Source organism: Phascolarctos cinereus, unplaced genomic scaffold (genome assembly GCF_003287225.1).
Source record: "Phascolarctos cinereus isolate Bilbo 61053 unplaced genomic scaffold, phaCin_HiC Scaffold_3;HRSCAF=262, whole genome shotgun sequence".
Classification (NCBI taxonomy): domain Eukaryota; kingdom Metazoa; phylum Chordata; class Mammalia; order Diprotodontia; family Phascolarctidae; genus Phascolarctos; species Phascolarctos cinereus.
In genome coordinates, this window is record NW_027555736.1 from 89,054,934 (window position 1) to 89,077,889 (window position 22,956).

General features: G+C 37.8%; 2 protein-coding genes across 7 annotated transcripts in view; one reads left to right on the top strand and one right to left on the bottom strand.

The window, feature by feature from the left end:
* MCMBP (minichromosome maintenance complex binding protein) overlaps positions 1–794 on the top strand; it is a 33,311-nt gene extending 32,517 nt beyond the window's left edge. The window contains exon 16 of the mRNA XM_020988229.2: positions 376–794. Coding sequence (XP_020843888.1) covers positions 376–502 — 127 coding nt within the window. The 3' untranslated portion in view covers positions 503–794. The remainder of the gene's footprint in view (positions 1–375) is intronic.
* Positions 795–4,316: 3,522 nt separating this feature from the next.
* The window catches only part of INPP5F (inositol polyphosphate-5-phosphatase F), a 96,745-nt gene continuing 78,105 nt past the window's right edge, over positions 4,317–22,956 (bottom strand). For 5 of the 6 annotated variants that reach the window (XM_078151024.1, XM_020988226.2, XM_020988224.2 and 2 more), the window contains 7 exons: positions 16,654–16,771; positions 13,917–14,115; positions 11,448–11,519; positions 11,195–11,268; positions 8,363–8,491; positions 7,746–7,833; positions 4,317–6,774 (listed from right to left, as the gene is read on the bottom strand). In XM_078151024.1, coding sequence (XP_078007150.1) covers positions 5,628–6,774; positions 7,746–7,833; positions 8,363–8,491; positions 11,195–11,268; positions 11,448–11,519; positions 13,917–14,115; positions 16,654–16,771 — 1,827 coding nt within the window. In that variant the 3' untranslated portion in view covers positions 4,317–5,627. The remainder of the gene's footprint in view (positions 6,775–7,745; positions 7,834–8,362; positions 8,492–11,194; positions 11,269–11,447; positions 11,520–13,916; positions 14,116–16,653; positions 16,772–22,956) is intronic. The other variant, XM_078151026.1, reaches the window with a different exon arrangement.

Consider the following 22,956-nt stretch of genomic DNA (forward strand, 5'->3'; position numbering starts at 1 on the left):
AGCTAATGAGCCATAACAGGTATTGAATAGTAAATACAAAGCCCAGAGTGAAAGTGAATCTACACATGCTCTTTGAAAAGAGCTTTTAGTGGTATATATGGCTACTAGAGTAAAAACTTACCCACCTCGGACTGTATTTCCAATATGTGGGATCCTCCCGTGCCCACGATGCTTGGATTCCCGTCCCAGCTTTTCCTTTTTCTGCAGCCATCCTTGGGTGAGTCTTGTCCCTGCATTAGATTACATCTATAAAAAGAGGTGCCTGCACTACATGGACTCAGTGGCCCTTTTCAGGTCTGTCATGTTTAGATTCTGTGAGGTACATTAGGTCTGTTGATCACTTTGTCTTCAAATTGTTTTTTGTATTTCACACAGGTTCTTGTCTCTAAGTGCTGGTCAGACAACACTGTCAAGAGAGAGGTGGCTACGAGCGAAGCAGCTGGAGTCTTTACGAAAAACCAGGCTTCAACAGCAGAAATGTGTTAATGGAAATGAACTTTAAGCATTTTTTCTTTTACTTCAGTTTAACAGATTATGAAAAGTAACGTGCAAACTGCAACAAGATTATTGTAAAATTGAAATATCATTTATATCATATTGTTTTGTAGATTATTTGTATCAAAACAAATGACTTTTCCTTGAAATCCAAATCATGCCTGAAAACAACTGAAGTTTATATGGTATTCAGTAAGGCCTTCTTTTAAACTTACTGATTTTATGAAGCTTTTGAAGTTTTTTTGTAATTAAACTGGTAACTGTGCAAATTATTTGATATTAAAGATTTAATATTGGTACTACTGCTGATTAGACTTTTTTAAAGAGTTTACTGCATTGTCACTTTGCCTTCTAGGACTGTTTCAGTGGAGGGTGGATAGAGAAAATGAAGTGGGTTTTTCACTGAAGTCTGAATAACTACATTATTGTACTCTAGACACTGTAAAAGACAGACTACTAGGTCAACAATGAGTCATCAGATCTAGCTTTTTTTCCTCACTGTCTTATATTCTAACAGAAAAGTTAAGTTTGCTTAGACTAAGGGGAGCTGTTTTTAATTTTAAAAGAATTAGAGCCAAGTGGGGTGTGAGATTGTGTGTGTGTGTGTGTGTGTGTGTGTGTGTAGAACACCTTTAGAACTAACAATGATATACTATTCCATTTCTTAGTCAACTTGGCCTTTCTAATAATTTTCTCAAACTCCTTTATTACTTTTATTTTCCCCCTAATTGTGTGCTGAATTGGAGAATATTGTTGTTTACCTTGGTAGTTAATTTTGATAAGTCAGTTACAGTAAAATCTTGATATAACTTAATTTGCATGTGCTACAGATTGGCATGTTCCTAAAGCATAACAATTACAATTGGAGCAACTTAATTGACAGTGTAAAATAGTTTTGTTTTCCCATTGAGCCTTATAGAAAGGTACAATAATTTTTATAACAAACTAGTCTTAATATTTGTTTTGTTTCACTGTGAAGAATTGCCTTGAAGAGGGAAGCTTTGATAATGTACCAGCTCCATATACCTTAGGCTGATATATTAGGACTTGTTTTACATTCCACAGAAATGAGTAGAGTTCTTGGTTAATACCTCTTAATGAAGAGAGTATGGTACATCCTTTCATTGCCTCATTGCCAGAAACTTGGCTGCCTGTGAGGATGAATTGTAATAAAGGTATGGGGTACAGTAGAAGAAATAGGATATGTATCCTGTTTTAAGATAGGACATCCCACTAATTGCTTATCTGGTTTTACAAAAACAGGGCCGTACCTGAGGTAGGTAGCACTCTCGCTAATACTCCTTCCCCCTGAAAGGTTTCAATGAAAGTTAGATTTCAAGTAAAAGACTGCCAGATTCTAGGGATACAAAGATGATGCAGATCTAGCACCCTACAAACTAATAAAAGGTAAAAACATGGAGACTGAGTGTAAAGGAAATTTCTTGACTATGCTAGGAAAAACCTGAAGTTTAAATGGGGGAGGGGAAGAAGTGGTGGTGAGGGAATATCATGGTAGAGTTAATAGGAGTTGGACCTTGAAAGGAGTGTTAAGGAGAGCCATTCCAGCCATGGGGGACAAGAATGAGAATGGCGGTATACATACATAGTATATTTTGGCCAAATCCTAGAAACATGAGTTTTGCAAGCAAAGAGTCTTCTCTTTGGAACTCTTCCTACTCTTCCCACTTTGCCTATATCTAGTTGGCCCATCTTTAAAGATTCTTCATTTCTTGCTTTTAAAAAGCCTTTTTCTTACATGGCTACCATGCTAGCTCATGCTCATCACTTCTTGCCTGTACTACTGCAATAACTTCGTAGTTGTACATTTACTTTCCTCTCTAATGCTGTGACAGACCAAAAGCATGTAAGTCATTCCTTGGCTCAAAAAGCTCTATTGTAGAGCTCTATTGTTTTCTAAGATAAAATATAAAAATTCCTCTGTTGGGCCTTTTAGTGGTTCTGAAAGTCTAGCTTTATAGGTTTATCACACATTATTCTCCATTCCATCCTCCACATTCCATTTCAGCTGATCTGCTTGCTGTTTTCCAGATACAATCTCTGTGCCTTTCCACAAGCACCTTATTTAATTGCTATCTTCATTTAAACTTTAGCTTATGGTATCTCCTACATGACCCAGGCACCTTTTCCCTGGAAATTACAGCTGGCTGGCAGTACAAATAATCCTGGGAAGTGGTCACATTATTCAAATTCACACTGCATATTTCTATTGGGCTGGAACCAATTGCCATATTTCAATAAAATTGTAATTCTGAACAGTTAATTGAAATACTTAATAATTCAAATCCTCATAGGATTTATTCTTTGTTATAATCCAACCTGACCATGCTCGTGTTTAATTTTCTTTGTTCATGTTATTGAACCACAATAGAATGTTAAGGTCCCTTTAGTTAGGGACTTTAAACTTTTTTAACCTCATCACCTGGCATATGACACTTAGTAAATGCATGATGAATGGATGGTATTATGAAAAGGCTAGGAAACAGGGAAGGTACACTGTAGAGGATCTTGAACACCAGGATTATAAATTTATGCATTGTTGCAAGACCCCTCAATAGAAAAACATGTTCAAGAAAGTCGTTTGAGGTTCTGGGGGGAAAGTTGGGGACAGAAGTGTGGGCATCGCTTTATTGAAGCTATGGAAGTTCCTGGGCCAAGGACACAAAGCACCAAGATAACGGATTCTGGGTCTAAGGCTGCAGAGGTCATGGAGAATGAGCACAAAAAAAGGTACTGGATTCAGTCATAAGGAGGTCATTGGTGGCACTGAAGAGATATTTCATCAAATGTAACTTGAAATGTTGAAAGAAACCTGAATATTGAATGAGAGAATACATACACACACACACACACAAAATGCACATCTTAAGTGTTGAATGTCAGCTTTTATCCATCCACATTACATAAAAGTAAGGAGCTTCATTTTCCTTGTTTGGAGAAGGAAAAACAAAATCTTCCTAGTTAATTTTGGGAATTCATCTACAAATGCATAATAGGTATTTAAATTTTGGTTGAATTTATTTTGATTGGAAGAAAATAAAATTACTATCCTAAGTAACTGAACTTGAGAAACTTGGCAAATCTCTTAAGTTGGTCTTAAACCATACTATGAGGGGCAACTAAGTGGCACAGTGGATAGAGCACTGGCCCTGGAGTCAGGAGGATCTGAGTTCAGATCCAGCCTATGACACATAACACTAGCTATGTGACTCTGGGCAATCACTTAACCCCAACTGCCTCACCAAAAACACAAAACAAAAAAACCCCAACATACTGTGGTGTTTACCTCTATGATCAGTTACCTTCCAGAACTGAGAAAATACTCTTCAGCTTATCATTTCATTCAATCAACCCAGTATTTATGATTAGATTTTCACACTAAAATAATACATTATGAAATATTACAGGGTATTTCACTTAGGAGTTTCATTTATATGTAAGCTACTATGGTTTACTGACTGGTAGAGATGCTCTCTAAAGGCCTACAGACAGAAATCTAGCAACTTTGTTAGAAAAAAAATGAAGCACCATGGCTCAAATATTTGGATTTCACAAGAGTAATTAAGGGTTAAAATCACTTATTTTTAGAGATCGGGATTTTGAATAGCTTTTAAGAATTTTTAAAAAATACTTAAAGATACCACACTGAAAGGAGAGAACGAAATTAATGAGAAAATTAATGAGAAGGAAAGAATAGGAAAGAGTTGAAACAACTTTTTGTTTTCCTAATAGCACAACCTGTCATTCTGAAATCAACTCTAAACCCATATATACCTTTTCAATCTGAAACATCAGGAAGCTAATTTGGAATTAATTTTTTTATTAAAATATTTCTCATATATCCCTTTGCCCTAAAATACAATAGTACTTTAAATATACAATGACAAGATTTTATTGACACACAAAAACACCCACGTCACTGATAAAACATGAATAAATAACAAAAGTTAAAATGCTTATTAAAGTTTCAACAGACATAGTAAGTTCAGCTGATAATCACTTCAACACCAAAGGAAGGCTCTTGAGCCACTATACTACAATTACAACACGTATTTGAGATACCATGTGCAGTCTTGTGCAGTCTACCCACAGGACACATGGTGGGGATAATAGCTCGAAACCATGGTTTTTAATGGTCTTGAAGCTAGCTTCCTTTTTTCTACAATATCTTGAAAATGTCATGGAAAAATCCCCACTGTGAATTGATGGAAACAAATTTCATTCCTATTCATATTTAGAAGTTCCTAACAAATACCCAATTGTACACATAAAGTAGTTTTCACTTCATTCTTGAAAGCACTTTAGAAGGCTCTTCAGGTATCTGCGCAGTGAATGGTCACATGATCTAAACATGTTCAGAGTTATTTTAACAACTGAGCTTTTAGTGCTCCTAGATTCCGCATATGCAGATGTGTAGGCAGTAATATATTCTAATTTCTTCTCTTCAAGTGGATAATCAGGTTAAAGGGTACCTGGTTCCTGACTATAGTATCTCCAAATTAGCTCTTTATAGGGAAATGGATGTTTAAACAAAATCACAAAAGCAATCACTTTTTTTTTGCATCTCAAACATTTTTCCACATTCAACTCTGTCTTAAAACAACTACTTTTAAAACTCCTTTAACTAACCAACTTACCAATTACCTTACAGAAATACTAACACAGAAATGAGACTACAGACTCTTAGTCAATGGAACACACAACTAAAACAAGGATTAAAATACACGAATCTCCCAAATAAACATAATGTACCTTACACATAAAATATTTGATTTTTAGCTGTGAATTACCAATTCGGTAAATATGTCCAGATCCAGCCTTTTAGTGGAAGCATTTTATAGACTGTGTCCCCAAATTATGGATACTAGAATTTAAATGAATAGCTTGTTTGTTAGTGCCAGTGTATAAACTACCTGCAAAATATTCTAATGTGAATCTCATCTCAGTGCTCTTAGAAATTCTGAATCCTGCTCAGAAAGTCTCAAAACCATCCTCCAAAAATACATACTTCGCAGTTTTGATCCCCACATTCAGGCAGTACATGTAACAATGGTATTTTGGGATGAAATAATTTTCTTTAGGCTTATATACAAGCCAGAATTATTTGTGGTTAGCTAAATCTGAATTATTCTAGTCTGACATTGGGTAAACCTGTCTTTAAGTTCATTTTGTTCTACCACATTAACTACCTCATGTTCTGCTGGGCTCTTCTGGACTTTAGCGACTGCAAAGCTTATCCCATGAGTCAGTCCAGCTTGGGTAATATTAGCAACCTGAACCATGGAACTTCGGATCTTTGCAAAAGGTGAGACTGCTCTACTACCATTGCTTTCTGCAGGGGAAGGTGTTGGGTTAGCTCCTGCCTCAAGTTCAAGTACACTAGATGCAGAACCTGGGATCTTCTGAACTGCCGCAAAATTAGGTGGTTCAACTGACAAAAAATGGGGTCCTGTCTCAGAAGGGACATCCAACTTGGATGGTCGAGAAGGTACTTCTTTCATTACTTCTGATTTGGTTTCTTTAGTCTTACACTCCTCAGTGGTAGACTGATAGCCTTCCTCAGTAGCTTGCTGGGAAGCAGACTCAACTTCTAATGGCTGTGTCACCTTACTTTGAGCATCTTGTACAAACCTGTGGCAATAAGCATCTATGGGCTTAGCAAAGTCAATTAATACATTGTCAGCAGAAGGACTTTTCTTCATTGGAGACAACAGCCCTTTTCCCAGGCTAGTTCCATGTGGTATAATCATTTCAGAAGGAACATGAATAGTAATGTCAGTGCTGCTTATAGACTGAGATCGACTGCCCAATCTTGGAGCTGAAGCAATAATGCCACAACTAGGAAGAACATAGTCCACTGGCCCCATGTTTTCTAAAGAATTAGATAGTTGCCCGTCCTCTTCACACTTTGAATTTGTAAGGTACTCATCAGAATGGAAGGAGTCATCTGAAGATATCTCCTCATCAGATTGTATCTGAACTTTACTATCCATCACACCTGTATTTTCCATAGTTTCAAGACTACTATCTGATTTCCAAAGATTCACTGTTAAGTTTGGTTTTAAAAAGTTGACTTTCACTTCAGGTTTTGTGAAGCTTCCTAGCTTGCGCAGGTTGCCAATACTGACAGTGGATTTGGTCTGTTTCACTTTTTGATTTAGAGATGAAAATTTGCTCATCAAAAAATTCTTTCCTTGAGCCAAAGATCCTTGGTTTTGAGCTCTAATCCCAATGATGTCCTCATGAGGTTTACTATTCTTCCTATAAATCAGAGAGAAAAAAAGTTAAGAATTTCTGTACAAAGTTCTATTATGAGAATGAATCAATTTCATTTCAAAGACTGCTAAAAAGCTACCTAAAATGCCCATTTCATAAAGATGAGTAATTTTAATAAGTAGAAAGAAGAATGGAATTGGAACCCAAAGCCCTAGGGTCTGATCTTTGGTTTTCTGATCTGTAAAACTTTCACTGGGTTTCAGAGTGGAACAAACAAAATAATGGACATTGAAAAAGTAAGTTAGTCTCCTCCTCCTCATCATCATATTGATCAATATAACCAATCTATATAGAGAGATTTTTGCAACAGCATATTTAATCACATTACGTAGCAACTATTACAGGAGGACGGAAGAGAAAAAAAATTTTTATAAAGGTGTGAAAGCAAAGATTATTTATGTTACATTATTAAAATACTACTTAGAGTCTGATAGAATATCAGCACCAACTAGGATTAATAAGATACCTGTATAAACTTTTCAGTACTTACAACTGATGCCAACAAGTTAAAAATTGATCATTTAAATCTAACTCTTTGAAATAGATTACTGCTTTTGGAAAAACTGATGAAAAATATTCCATTCTTTAAATGATATTTTGGTCAAACACTTCTCCCACAATTTGCAAAAGTAACATTTCCCAAACTTTATTCTGTAACAACCCTGGTATTTTGCAGAATGTCAATTTGGGTTCTAAGACAATATTTAACTGATAAAGTTTATTTTGCTTTGAAATTTCCCTGAATTTTTTTGTGCTGAAAGTACACTATGCCTCTTAAAGTCTCCCAGACCAACTGGCCTAGCCCTGCCCAAAGGCAAAAGAGTTAATATTTCTTTTCTTCTTTAGAAGCCTGAGAAATACATACATACATACATACATACATATATACATACATATGATACTTGCCACTTTTTTCTAGTAACCCTAAAAGGGGGGGGGGAAATAAACTCACTCACCTCTCCAGTTTTTTCTCTATGATCAGTACATCTAAACCCATGGCTTGCTTGGTGATCTGTAGCATCTCTGCAATGCACTGAAGAGTATCTGAAACCCAATTTACAGCCCATCAACCTCCAAAACGTATACTTTTAAAAGAGCCAATCTAACCTAAAATGCAATTTGATGCCACCTAGTCAGCTGAATTATTCTTTTTATGGAAGAAAATTTATCCCCACTAAAAACAATCTCCTAAAGTCCCAAAACAACAACACTGAAAGATCATTACAGAAGTTGTCCCAAAAATCCTAACACAGCTTTAATAGCTTAAATCTCTATCCTCCTTCAACTTAGTGGTAATAGGCTAACAGATGTGCAGAACACCACTTGCTATATCCCGAAAGGAATACTATGTCCTGATGTTTGTATTAAATAGGGGATGTGGGAATGTGTCTGCAGCTATATATTCTACTGCAAGGTCAAATTGAGAGTCTCCATCACAGGTTACATCAATATAACCCATGTCCTACATCATCGGTGACCTTTTTAAAATTGCATCCTGCCTCCGGATAAACCATCAGCTCAGGCCATACATCCCCACTCAGAATGAAGATACAATTTCTCTTATTATCATTACCTTTTCCATCCTCTTCTGAGTTACGCACCACCGCTCGAAGGGTATGGAAATAGCCACTTGTTTCTTTATGTTTATAGTGTAACCTCATGCAGGAAAACTTTGGTTTCCCAAAAAGAGTGGGTTCAGGACCTAAAAACCCCAAATAAATATCATAAATATAGCATAAGTTACCTTTAAGACAGTACAAATACCATTTAATATTTGTTGTCATCAACTAAATGATGACATTGAGAACACTTTTCTGTCAATCTTAGTCATTCGGTCAATAAACACCTACTGTATGCCAAACACTGTGTAAGTACTGGGGATGCATAAAGAAGTAAAAGTCATTCCCTGCTCTCAAGGAGCTAACAATCGGATGGGGGAGACAAAAAGCAAGCAATCTACATACAGGAGAAACAGGAGATAACAGAAGGAAGACCTGACATTTAGAGGGACTGAGCAAAGGTTCCTGTGGAAGATGGCATTTTAGTTGGAACTGAAAGGAATCCAGGAAAGCCAGTAAGCGGAGAGGAGGAGGGAGGGCATTCCGGGCAGGAGAACAGACAGAGAAAATGCCCAAAGCCAAGAAATGATGTGTCTTGTTGGAGGACAGCCAGCAGACCAGTGTCATGGGAGCAAAGTAAGTACGTGTAAGAAGACTGGAAAGATAGGTAGGGGCTAGGTTAAGAAGGACTCTGAATGCCAAACAGAAGACTGTGTTTGATCCTGGAGGCAATAATGAGCCACCAGAGTTTACTGAGTGGGGAGTGGGAGAGGTGCCTGGGCATGACTTAGTTGCTAAATCTGCCCTTTAGGAAGGCACCTTTAGTAACCAAACGGAAGACAGACTGAAGTAAGGAGAAATTTGAGGAAGATAGGCTACTGTAACAGTCCAGGCCTGAGGTGATAAGAGCCTGCACCAGAGGGGTGGCAGTGTCAGAGGAGAGAAGGGAGTGTATTCAGATGTTGCAAAGGTCAAATCAGTAGGATTTGGCAACAGATTGGATATGGGGATGTGCGGGTGAGAGACGGTGAGGAGGCCAGGTTATGAGCCTGAGGGACTGGGAGGATGGTGTTGCTCTCTACAGCAATAAGGATGGTAGGTGGGCAGAGGACTTTCAGGGGCTAAGATTACAAGTTCAGTTTTGGACAGACTAAGTTTAACATGTCTACTGGACATCTAGTTTGAGATTTGGAGATTTTGAGCATTTGGAGATGTGAGACAGGAGGTCAATAGCAGTTAAGGCAATATAGGTAACTTGAGAATTATCAACCACAAAAATGTCAATTAAATTCATGGTAGAGCTAATGAGATCACCAAGTGAAGTCGTACAGAAGGAGAAGGCCCAGGACAGAACTCTTTGGGACATTTATGCTTAGAGATATGATATGGACAAAGATTGGGCCAAGGAGACTAAGAAGGAGGGATCAGATTGGTAGGAAGAGAACCAGGAGAGAGCTGAATCCCAAAAACCTAGACAGAAGAGAGTATCAAGGAGAAGAAGGTGATCAATAATATCAGAGGCTGCAGAGGGGCCAAGAAAGAATGAACGCCGAAAAAAGGTCATTGGATTTGACAAACAGGACGCCATTGTTAATTTAGGAGGAAGCAGTTTCAGTAGATCAATGAGGGTCAAAGGGTGGATTTTAAGGGGAAGGAAGTGAGTAGAGAGAAAGTGGAGGCACATATCATAGATGGCCTTTATGAGGAATTTAGCCACAAAGGGCAAGAGATTAAGGATAAGAGTTAGTGGGGATGGAAGCATCAAGTGAGGGTTTTTTGAGGATGGAAAAGACACGGACATGTTCATAGGCAGTAGACAGGGGAAGATTGAAATAAATGATAGAGTGGAGATAACAGAGGTAGCAATTTATTGGAGATGAGAGGGATGGGATCACTGGTAGAGATGTTAATTTTAGTAAGGAGTAAGGCACCTCATCATGTGAGATGGGTGGAGGAGAAGATAATGTCAGAAGGCATCTGATTGATTAATGAGGAAGAGGGGAGAAAGGGAAGCTCATGACAAATGGCCTCAATTTTTTCTGTAAAATATGAGGCAAAGTTCTCAGCTGAAAGGGTGAGGGGAGGGGAGGCCATAGGAGGTTACCTTTAGGAGGGATGAAAAGGTTTTAGAAGAGCTGCTGTGGTGAATGGGATGAGAAAGTTGATAAGGCCAGTATAGAAGGGCTAATTAGAAGAATGAGGGCCCAGTGGAGTTGTATAACATAGATTTGTTGTGAAACCAATCAGAACACTTGTGTGACATTTTCTACCTTCATTCTGCTACACACATATATAGGTGTGTATACACTGGATGGTGGCAATTGCAATCCAAGGTTGAGGCTTGGCCGGGCATAATCAGTTAAATGATAAAGGGGCTAGAGACTCAAAGAGAATAGTGCAGAGCTGAATTGGTTCACCAAGGGGTCAAGATTGGGGAACAAAGGAGAGAATGCAGCCTACATGGCCCAAGAGAGAACTAAGTGGTCTTGGGACTGGAGGTCATGGTATAGGCAAAGAGTAGGGTTTATTAAGGAAAGGCAGAGGGAGAGGTGGAAAACCAGTATGTTATGGTTAGATAGGAGGATTTTGGAATTTCTGAACACGATAGTGATATATTTGTGTCTAAAGGAGGAGAGAAAAAATTTAACTTTTCACTAGAGAAACATAACTCAATCATGATTTTTTAAAAGAAATCTGTCTTGTCTATTTGGCTCAGAGCCAAAATATTTTGAGGGCTATTACAGTAGCTTTCTGATTCTAAACAAAGTCATATTAGTTGCTTAAACCTGAACACCCTTTTGAAGAAACAGGATAGCATTTAAACAACCTAAATATTTAAATTTTACCTATTTCTATTTTCTCCAAGTTTTCCAGGCTCAGTCTTTGATACTGATTTACTTTATCAACTTCATCATCATAACTAGACATAGGAAGAAGTAAAATAAAGATTAAAATAGAAAATATTCCTCTTGAGTATGCAAAATAATTCAGAACTACTAAACAGTTAAAAATAATAGAATCATATAAAAGTGATATCCTACTTAAGAAACCATCTAATTTTTTTTAAAATTAGAGCTTTTAAATCAATGTGCAACTTACTAGGCCACGTAGTATGCAGAGTTAGAAAGCAGTAGCAGCACATCCACATCTTTATGAGTAGCATCAATAAGGCTAAAAAATATGGCAGGGATTAGGAAAAAATTATTTTCATGACAATCCACATTTCAAGCCATCAAGCACAGTTTTGCATAAAAAAACAAAGAGGAGAATTTTTTAAAATTCAGAGATAAAATATACAGTCTATCCACAAATAACTGAGGACTTAATACTATTCTGATTATTATTCAGTTGACTCTGACTCTTTCCCCTCAGAGAAAACTAGCATTTTGGAAGTAAAAAGCTGTGACATCACAGCATACATGTATGTAAGACCTGACAGCTAGGAAAATATTTGTCAAGTTGTAGAGAAAAGCATAAAATAAGGCAAAAGTAAGGAGAGGTTGAGAAACATGATTAATCTTATTAATATGTTGCTCTCTCTCAACCTCATTTTAGTCAACTATTAAATTAACTGAACAGAAAACTCAATCTCTATTAAGATAATATATTGAAATTTCAGCATAGGAAAGTAACCTTCAAAGGTTCAGCATATTCCTTTGACTGCAATTGTCAAAGGGAAAAAGCATAAGTCTACAGTATTCCTATAGGGGCACAAAAGCATACTGCACATATAACATCTGTATTTTTGGCTCAACCTTTTCCACGTTCATAAGGTGTGGAGATCAACTTTTCACCTACATGCCATGACGGTTTTACACAAATGGGGCAGCCAAGCTCTGTTCTCTCTCCCACCACTATCTTACACAGTGGCAAGTTCATACGGTCCATGTTGGCCATCATCCAACAACCACTGCCTTTCCCACTTGCCACTGTCAAAAATTAAATGCACCAAAGTAATGAAGGGAAGGAATAATTGCTCTCAATGGTACTGCAATGAAACGAGTATTAGGTGATACCGAAATGAAAGTCTGGACTCTCGGTCTGATCTGCAGAAACCTGATGATGACATAAACACTCTAAGAGACCAACCAATGAGCCATACTTCGAGATCTTCTTGCAGCTGCACTACAGCTGCTGGGACAGCTGCTGCATGCACAGTGCTCTGCACCAAAGGTCTGAGCCATTCGATCTCAACAAAGACCAAAGTAGTCCAATGTCATCTCATCCTTTGTTCTTCTGCTTTTCAAAACCTCGTTCAGCATTGACTAGGTAGCATTAACCCCTTCAGACATGTCAAATGTAAGCAGTCTTCAATTTACAAACAGGCTATATTCTGAAAGTTCCTTTGTAAATCTATGATTTTACATTTAAAACATTTTGCCATGGAAACAGCATCTCAGGCTAGCTAACAAAAGACCTTTATGGTGAAAAAATAATAACACTGGAATACTAATGATTTTTTTTTAAAGAAAGAAAAATTAAGTAATAAACCATTTAATCTAGTTTTAAGATTTTCTTAAAAACCAACACTTGATAAGGGATACCAAGTCATATATTGAGATTGTGAAGGAGGCTTCTAGTTGTTTCTGAAGGACTTCTAGAGGCTGGATCTCTACCCTGTAATTTCATCTCAAAATTTATCTACTTTCTATTTCTTGAAACAACTATCACTAGCAATACTATACTTCTCAGTTGTGATGAGGACTGTTTGGGGTATTCATAAATGAATGTAGCCAGAGGGAAGGCTCCTGAGCTCACTGGACAAGAGCTGAAGAAAAGGAGTTAAAAACCAAGATGTTTCCATAGAGACTATTTCAAGGACGCATGATCTAGATACTTACAACCTCCACTGACAGTATACAAAATGACGACTTGGTGCTGTGGTCTCTCCAAACTTGTTCTCAACCTACAATCCATCATCATGCCTGTACTCAAAACCATTCCAACACGACAGAACTTTCAAGAGCTAATTAATCCCCAGGAACTGTAACCTCCCCATCATAATGAGCTACCGGGTCTTTGAATGAATCCAAACTTTTATTAAGGAGATTTATTCTGGGAAGTTTGGATTCAGTCAAAGGGCCACACTTGAGGACCCAGAGGGTCACATGTAGCCTTGAGGCCACAGATTCCCACCCCTAAGACTTGAGTACACATGAAAGTCCAAACTGATGTAGCATATTGTAGTTTAAAAACACTTTCACAACATTCTAAGGTAGAATTAACTGAGCTACGAGTAGTGAAAAAGATGGTGAAGGAGTACCAAAACATTAAAACAATTTCCCTGAGAAGGACAACACCCTCAGCTATAGTCAGCACGATTATCTGAGTGACAGAACATTGTGGGAGCGCACAGCCAGAATACATGGAACATTTTAAAGGCCATATGCAACTTAGGAACTACCTAAAATGATGTGCTATCCAAGTGTTTGTAAATTGCCATGCACCATGCACAGAAGTCCAAACCTTTTGTTACCTAAGTAAACACTGCCCGTGACCATCAACTATTAAGACATTAGCATCAGAAGGTTAAGAAAGGGAACTGGCTGGGTACTAATTCAAACTGACCTTGGATCACAATCAATAAGGGCCCATCCCCCATGGAATTTTTCATCATCAGGCAACAGTAATTTCATATAGCTCTGTAAAAGTTGGCTAATCAGTTCCTGGTGGCTTCTCTGATTTTCCTTATCCAAAGCCTCGTGTTCTTTCTCTTTTGTAAATATGGAATAGAGATCTTCAGTCACAGGAATGCCTTGCATCAAATCTAAAGCAGAAAGTGAAGGAAATGGGGAGAGTTTAAGAAATGTCAGCATAAGTCATTACCTTAGTTTATAATTTGGAAAGAGAATGGAAAACAGGATTAGTTTAAATAGGAAGGACTGTAAACTCTGAAAATTTATCACATAAGAAAAAATACAAAGAACAGAGACTGAAGGTAAGCACAGTGGTTAAAAAAAAACCCCAAACTATAATGGATTCTGACCATCATATGTTAAAGATTATGGAGTAAACTGAAAAATTAAGATAGATGGTGCAATGGATAGAGTGCTGAGCCTGGAGTCAGGAAGACCTGAGTTCAAATCCAGCCTCAGACATTAGCTGTGTCACCCTGGGCAAGTCACTTAACTCTGTTTGCCTCAGTTTCCTCATCTATAAAATGAGAAGGAAACGGCAAACCACTCCTCTATCTGTGCCAAGAAAAGAAAACCTCAAATGGGGCCACGATGAGTTGGACACAACTAAAACAAGTGAACAACCACAAGAAATGTGGGGAAAATAAATTTTAGACCAATAAAACAGAACACTGACTAATCTATAAAGACAAGAGATTAGCAATATTTAACAAAATTTTTTTGCAGAAAGAAGTCTAATCATGCTGATATATTCTTTGTGAGTATAAAAGTCATAAATAATCTTAAAAACAAAATATGGTATGGTGTCCTAGAAAGGAAGTTAAAGTCCCAGCTTCCAATGTTTGACAGCTATGTGATCTCAGGCAAGTCACTTTTAGGCCTGAGCTTATTCATCTATAATTGGGGATAATACTTTCACCACCTACTTTCTTTTTTTTTTTAATTTTTTTTTTAAGTTTTAAGCAATTGGGGTTAAGTGACTTGCTCAGGGTCACACAGGTAGTAAGTGTCAAGTGTTTGGTCTGAGGCCAGATTTGAACTCAGGTCCTCCTGACTTGGGGAACGGTGCTTTATCCACTGCGCTGCCTAGCTGCCCCTCACCACTTACTTTCAAGGGTTGTGAGAAAAGTGTAAACAATAAACCACTATATAGATATAAACTATTATGCTAACATTCATTCTACATAATCTGCAAGGTAGTACTTTTAAGAGGAAAAAAAATAAACCTGGCTTACAGAAAAAGGTTGACTATTATTATCCACGGCAAGGAGCTCATAGTAATTAAAAAATTCTTTCCCGAGAAGAGTGTTCCCTACTTTTAGTGAAACAACAACCATTTTTAAGTGCCTACTATGTGTCAGGCACTGTGCTAGGTGTTAAAAATAAACATATAAAAATCTAACAGTCCTGGTGCCCCTCAAAAGAGTTAAATATTCTTTGTTGTTCAGTTGTTTCAGTCATGTCTAATTCTTCATGACCTCATTTGAGGTTTTCCTGGCAAAGATATTGAAGTGGTTTGCCATTTCCTTCTCCAGCTCATTTTATAGATGAGGAAACTGAGGCAAATAGAGTTAAGTGACCTGTCTAGGGTCACACAGCTAGTAAGTGTCTGAGGATATATTTGAACTTGGGTCTTCCTGACTACAAAGCCAGCATTCTATCCACTGAACCACCTAGATGCCCCTAAAACATTCAACCATGTTCAAAATAGATATAGGACACATACAGAATAAACACAAAGCGATCTGGAGAAAGACAATTAGGAAATCTGGAATGGCTTCTTGACGGCCTTTGAAAGCAGCCTTCAAAGGACAAATGGATCGTCACAGGCATGGGTGGGGAAGGCAAGGACTCTAAGGAGCCAGTTTGACTGTAGCATAGAAGACACAGTGAAAAGGAATGTGCAATTACCTGAAACGAGAGAGTAGTTTGAATTTTATCTTAGGGGCAATTGGGAGCCACTAAAGCTTCTTGTGCAATCAGAAAATCAATTTGGCATCTGGGTGGAGAAGGAATTAGAAAAGGAAGAGACAGAAATCAGGAGAACACTTAAGGAAGAGGACTACAGTCAGTCAGGTAAAAGGTAATGAAGAGCCGGGGGTTCGTTGTGTGAGTGGAGAAGACACAGATGGGAGGAGTGCTGAAGACAGAAAACTGACAAAACGTGGTGAGCAGTTAGATGTGGGGATGTGAAAGCCAAAAGCCAGAGATTACTTCTAGATTGTGACCTTAGGTGACTGGAACAATGGTAGTGCTCTTGACAGAAAGAGGGAAGTGGTGGTGGGGGGGGGAATGAGTTCTAAGAGCTGCATTTCTGCTGACAAGAAAGGTCCTGGCTCATATAACTTTCATCCTGTGAGGCAGTGGCTTTAAACACCTCATTCTGTATGCCACCCCAACCTCACTGGCTCTGTTGTATTAGAAGCAAAGAGACAAATACTTATATAGAGAGATGGTTTATTTTATTAGCAGCAGTCTAGGTAACTAACATCAACCAACATTTAAAAAAAGGTCATCTCTTTGGAAAGATGCACAATATAAAACACAAGGTATATTATAAAACAGAAATGTTATTCTACACTAAATCTTTTGTTTCCCAAAAATATTCATCCAAGAAAAGAAATGAATGGACTAGCCATCACAACTTAGGGAAGGGAAAAGCTTCTTACCTATAACTGCTTGTCTGTAAGCATCCTTAAAGCGATTCAGGTAATACCTATTAGCAGAATTAACTCCATCTTTCATGACTCCTGCCAATTTCCTTTCACCAGTCCTAGTGAAGTCACCCTGTTAAGAGAAAATGTTATTTCAACCAGTTAATTAAGCCGATTATGACAAGTACCAAGAAATTAGGTTTAAGAAAATACCAATACAAGTCTAAAACCTAGGGTTTTGAAAACTATACATGCCATAAAGTTTAAAACTTTGGTTCCTATAAAATATACTTAGAAAAAGAATTCCTCGCCAGGGCTAGAAAGAATTTTAGGGATCATCTAAACAAGCCCTCACTACACAATACTAAGGTCACCCACGTGACACAATCGGTCATGACACGAACTCTACAGGAACAGACTTGTGATTTCATTGTACAGAGAACTCCCATATGGAGAAATTTCTACTAGTACAAGTCAGCACCTCCTCTAGAACCAAGAGTTGCCTCAAATACTGAAAGGTTAAATGATTTGTCCTGGGTCACTCAAGTCAGTATATGTCAGAGACAGAAATTGAACCCAGGTGTTCCTGGCTTTGAGGCTGACCACACTGCCTAAGACATATATACCTTTCCAAAAAATTTATATAAAATGGTTTTAAAGGTTAGTTTGTTCTATTCTATAAAATGGTCTAGATACTCTAATATGAGACTATGCCATGACTACATTAATCATACTATTTGTAGTCTACAATACAGAACATCTTTTTAGTCTTCTTGCCATATGTGGCATTCTGTGGAATTCCTAGAGACTGTTATAGTTACTATAAACACTATCATTTACATATAACAAAAAAAGACTTCTAAGCCCCTCCAAAATCCATCTATTCATATAATAATCAACAGGACAAGATTCTGTTACAGGAGAATTTGAGTTGAATTCAACAATCCCTTCAGTCCCTTAAGAACTGAAGGACTTACGAATGTCTGGTTATAAAGCCTGCCTGCTCAGCCATCCTGTGCAGTTCTAATTTATAGCTGCTACAAGTTACCTTGTAAGCATTTGGGATGGAGAGAAGGGTAGAATAACTTGCCTCTCCCTTCCCTTCAGTTCCTGCCAAGATAAGACATCCCCTTTCAGGAAAGAAAGGTCTCTAAATGTCAGGGAATGCTTGCTATTAAGAATTCCAAACTGTGATCCCCAATAAATCATGTGGACTGAAACGAAGAGGCAGCTTTTTGTTTACTAATGGAGTAGTTAGATGGAGCCCTTAAAACTGACTTTCAGACATAGCAGAGCTTGGACAACAGAAAATAAGAGCTATAGGTCATCTCTGAAAGAAGAACATGTGGTCTGATACAGTAACAAGGATTTTAAGACTGAGCCTTCTGTGGTCCCTCTCAATTTTGCCCTCTATTCCCTTTGGTTGAGCAAGAAAGCATAGGTTTGAGGCTTTGAGGCTCTATTCTTTCTGGCCTGCCTCCCTTCCAAGTTTTATATGCCAGGGTTTGAAAAGCACTGTCTCTGTTTTCCATTTGCCTCCTTCACTTTTCCATCCTTCAGACTACAAGGCCTGCCTAGAAACTAGAAGTTTTCTAAACAGGAATCAATTAGTAATCCACTGGCATCTCCTCTGTAGGATTCTTGCTAAAAATTCTATATTCATTATATCGAGGGATCTTTTTTAACTACATTAGTATACTAAGAATTTCCACTAGTTCACACACTTAAGTCTTAACTTACACTGCGATTTTCTATTCATTATTGAGCTAATCATTTCTGCTATATTCCACATACCTGACAGTTTCTATTTTGAAATATTTCCCCATCATATGTAAAATTTTTGTGTTCCAAATTCTCCCCCTCCTGCCCCTCCCTCATTGCTTGAGAAGCCAAGCAATATGGTATCAACCATACTTGTGAAGTCATAATAAAATCCATAGACATTCAAAAAGCATCATCTTAATCCACAAACAAAAAAAAAAGTAGAGGAGCAATGCATATTACTCCAATTATGGCACTCAGATGCAAGGGCAACCCACTGGGTCCATAAGCACATACAGAGTATTCCCAAAAGTCTTAGTTAAGTTTTAAGTTTTAATAACTTCGGCAGTAAAAATACAACAAACTTATAAAGTAAAATATTTGAAAAGTTATTTAAAATGTTTAAATATTGGTACATTTCACATTGAAATTTAGCATAACTCATGCCTTGTGTTATACATCATCCTACTAAACTTTCTAAAACTTTCATTAGCTGCTGCTCAGCGACTAGCCTTAAGACCATCTGAAGAAGGAAGTTTGATGCATACCTAACAGTTTTAATGTGTCATAGAGATAGAGGGGCAGAATCAAGACAACAGAGGGAGAAGAAACAGCTAAACCCAGATTCCCACTAAAGCCCCTCCATAAAGACCTAGAAAACACAACAGACAAATTCTGATCAGGAACTCTAAGAAAAAGTCATGTGAATACTTTCTTCCAACCCAGGGTGGCTTATGGAAACAGACAAATTTGCAGAGACTAGGGCCGGGGTCTAGCCACCATAGGAGCATGCAATGCAGAGCATTCCAGCACCAGGGACTGAAAGACAGTGATCCTAGAGGATCCTAGAACTAGCACTGGCTGAAGGACGGGGGCCATCGGGCACTGTTAAGCCAGCAAGAGTGGAGCCCAGCTGTATAACCAAACGGGGAGTAAGTTCTAGAAGCAAAACTTCCTAGGAACAGGGCAGGGACTCAGTTCTAGCCTCAAGCTCTGTGTAGAAGCCTGCATTGAAATAACCAGTGTAAGAGTCCCAGGCCAAAGGGGAGCCAGCAGTTCAACTGCTCTGAATCTACAGAGCCTCAAAGCAAGCTCTTAGTAGCTGAGTCTGGCAGTAGTTCACTAAAACCATCAAGAACAAGCCAACGGATCCAAACCTGGATCAGGAACCTGCAGAGATGAGATCAGTGGAAAGACCTCACCTCTAGGATTCTTTGGGAGCACTGAAAGTGTGCAGGGCCGGGAAAGCCAGGTGGCACAGTGGATAAAGCACCGGCCCTGAAGTCAGGAGTACCTGAGTTCAAATCCGGCCTCAGACCAAACACTTCACACTTACTAGCTGTCTGACCCTGGGCAAGTCACTTAACCCCAATTGCCTAATAAAAAAAAAAAGTTTGCAGGGCCCTGGACTAAGCTATAAAAGCAACAGAAAGATTTAAGAGAAGCTCAGGCCAAACATTGCCCCTAGAAATGTAGAGCCCAGCACTAAAATCAAGTAGAAAGCTAAGAGTTAGGCTGGAAGAATAAGCAAATTAAAAAAAGAACCCAACCATAAAATGCTATTACAGCGACAAGGAAGCTAAAGGCATAGATACAGAAGAAGAGGATGTGAAAACATCTACAAGCTAAGCTTTGAAGAAAAAAATGCAGCTTGCACAAAATTACAAAACTTTCTAGCAAAGTTTTTATAAAAGAGTTAAAAAATGATTTAAAAAACTAAATGAGAGTGGTAGAGGAAAAAGAAAAAGAAGCAAGAGTTGGGGAAGAAAGATATAAAAAGAAATAATAGCTTGGAAAAAGAGGTACAAAACCTTACTGAAAATTAGAATTGCCAAATGGAAACTAATGACCCCATGAGATAAACAGATTGAGGAGAGATAATTTAAGAATCATTGGACTATCTGAAAAAGCTTTGAACAACAAAAGAGCCTAGACATGCTATTTCAAGAAATCATTAAAAAATACACACACACAGAGCCAGAGGGTAAAGCAGAAATGGAAAGAATCCAGTCTTCACATTCCTAAAGAAAACTCCAAAATAAAAACTCCCAGGCATCTTACAAACTCCAGAGCTCCAAAGACAAGGAAAAAAGTACTTCAGTCAGCCAGAAAGAAAGAATTCAAGTACTGAAGAGCCTCAGTCAGGACCACACAAGACTCAGCAGCCACCACGATAAGGAAGTAGGGAGTCTGGAATAATATTCCAGAAGGCAAAGAATCTAGGATAACAACCAAGAATGCCTTACCCAGCAAATCTGACTATACTCAGGGAATAAATGTATCTTTAATGAAATAGAGGCCTTCTAAGCATTCATAATGAAAAGACCAGAGCTGAGTAGAAATCTGACACACAAACAGCAGTCAAGAGCAGGATAAAAAGGGAACCATGAGTAAGCTATGACTAAACAAGGTTAAACTATTTACATTCTTATACGGAGAGATGACACATGTAGCCCCTCATAACTCTACCATCATTAGGAATCACAGAGGAAATCTAATTAGATAGAGGGCCTGAAAGTTATTCTGTTATGTGATGAGTTGATGATTTTAAAACAAAAAAAGAAATGGTGGGAAGAAAGGAACACACTGGGAGAGGGGGAAAAGAGAGAAACAAAAAGGAAAATTATCTCAGATAAACAGGGTGCTCAAGGAAGAATGTATACAATAAGTAGCGGATAATGAGGGTTTTCTCATCACTATTATCTGCACTGGTCATAGAAGGGAAGGATACATACACACACACATATAAAAAAATATAAAAGTATAACTTACCAAAGAGAGAAATAGGAATGAAAGCAGTTAAGGGAAAAAGACAGGGTGAGCTAGGGTGGAGGAATTAGAGAGAAGATAGATTAAAGGAGGCATTAACCAGAACCAACATAAACTCTTAAAGAGAGTGCAGGGGGAAAAAAAGAGGGAAAAGTATGAGAGAAAAGGCTGGAGTTACACAGGAGTTCTAACTGAATGTTGATGGAATGTGCTCATCCATAAAATGAAAGAGAATAAAATAATGGATTAGAAACTAGAATCCAACAATATGTTGTTTACCACACACACACACACACACACACACACACACGCACGCATGCACACACACACACACACACACACACACACACACACACACACACACACACACACACACCCACCACGGCTTGGAGAAGAATCTATTATGCTTCAGCATTAGTTTTTAAAAAAAAGGTAAGGGTAGCAATCATACTCTCTGAAAAAGCAAAAGCAAAATTAGATCTACAAGAAGGAAACTACGTTTTGCTAAAAGGTACCATAGACAATGGATAAATTAATATTAACACTAAACATATAAGCACCAAATGGCATAGCATCTAAATTCTTAAAGGAAAAGTTAAATAAGCTATAAGAAATAGACAGTAAAACTACACTAGTGGAGGAACCTCAACTTATCCCTCTTAGACTTAGAGTAATCTAAACAAAAAAATTAGGGATAAATCAGTTGCCTGAGGTTGTCTTGCAGTCCACCATCTGAGAAAGTGTTTTCTAGAAACTGTTACACATACATTAATACATAAGGACAGAGTGCCCCCTCTTGTTAAAATTTAAAATTCGTTATTCAAAATTCACACAACTAAAGAAATACAAAAGAAAAATTTTTAACTGCAGTTAAGACTTCTGGGAAACCCTGTATATAAGGAAATGTAGAGCAAGTAGACAATGATCTGGACCAAAAATTGTATAGGAAAAGAAGACTGGATTGCATTTCAAAAATTACCCAACACTATTAATGATCTCAAGCTGTTCCCAGGCATAAAAATCTATCTCTAACCCTAATATTTTCCCAGTGAAGCTATACACCTTCAAATAATGGAACTGCAAGTGACTCTAAGAACAATGGAAGAGACAAGCTGTAGGTGTAAATAAACTCCAACAAATTACCAACCATGACCTGTATTTAAGATATGGTGTAAAAATGGTATATGGTGTAAAAAAAAAAGTATGATAAAAAATGGGCCATTGCCATGAAGAAAAGCAAGGAGTAATTGTTTCTAAGTACTAATTTCACTTGGTATAAGAGGAAGGCATGATTTGAAAAGAAACGTATTAATTTATTCATTAAAACCTTAGTGAGCAAGGTGCTTAGAGACAGAAGAAGTTAAAAAGATAAAAATGAAACTCTAAAGAAGTATCTATAAAAGAATTTGGAGATTCAAGAAGGAAAAGAATATCTGACTAGGAAAATCAAAGAAGATGATACATATCAGCAAAGGTTTGAAGAATAGGTGGGATTTCAACAGGTAGAGATGAGAACATTCCAAACACAGGGAATGGTATTAGCAACATGAAGGCAAGCTAGCACAAAACATGTTCAAGAAATGGTGAGTGATCCTGTTTAGCTGAGGAAAAAGGAACATGTGCAGAAGGTGAAATCAGCTGATGGTGCCAGGGTAATTAGATTGGCCTTTACTGGGTAAACAATAGGAAGCCACTTTAAGGCTTATGAAAGGGGAAGGGCAGAGAGGAAAGAAAGAACAGAATCAACAATCCTTCAGAAAGACATCAGACAATGGCACTGCAGGAAAG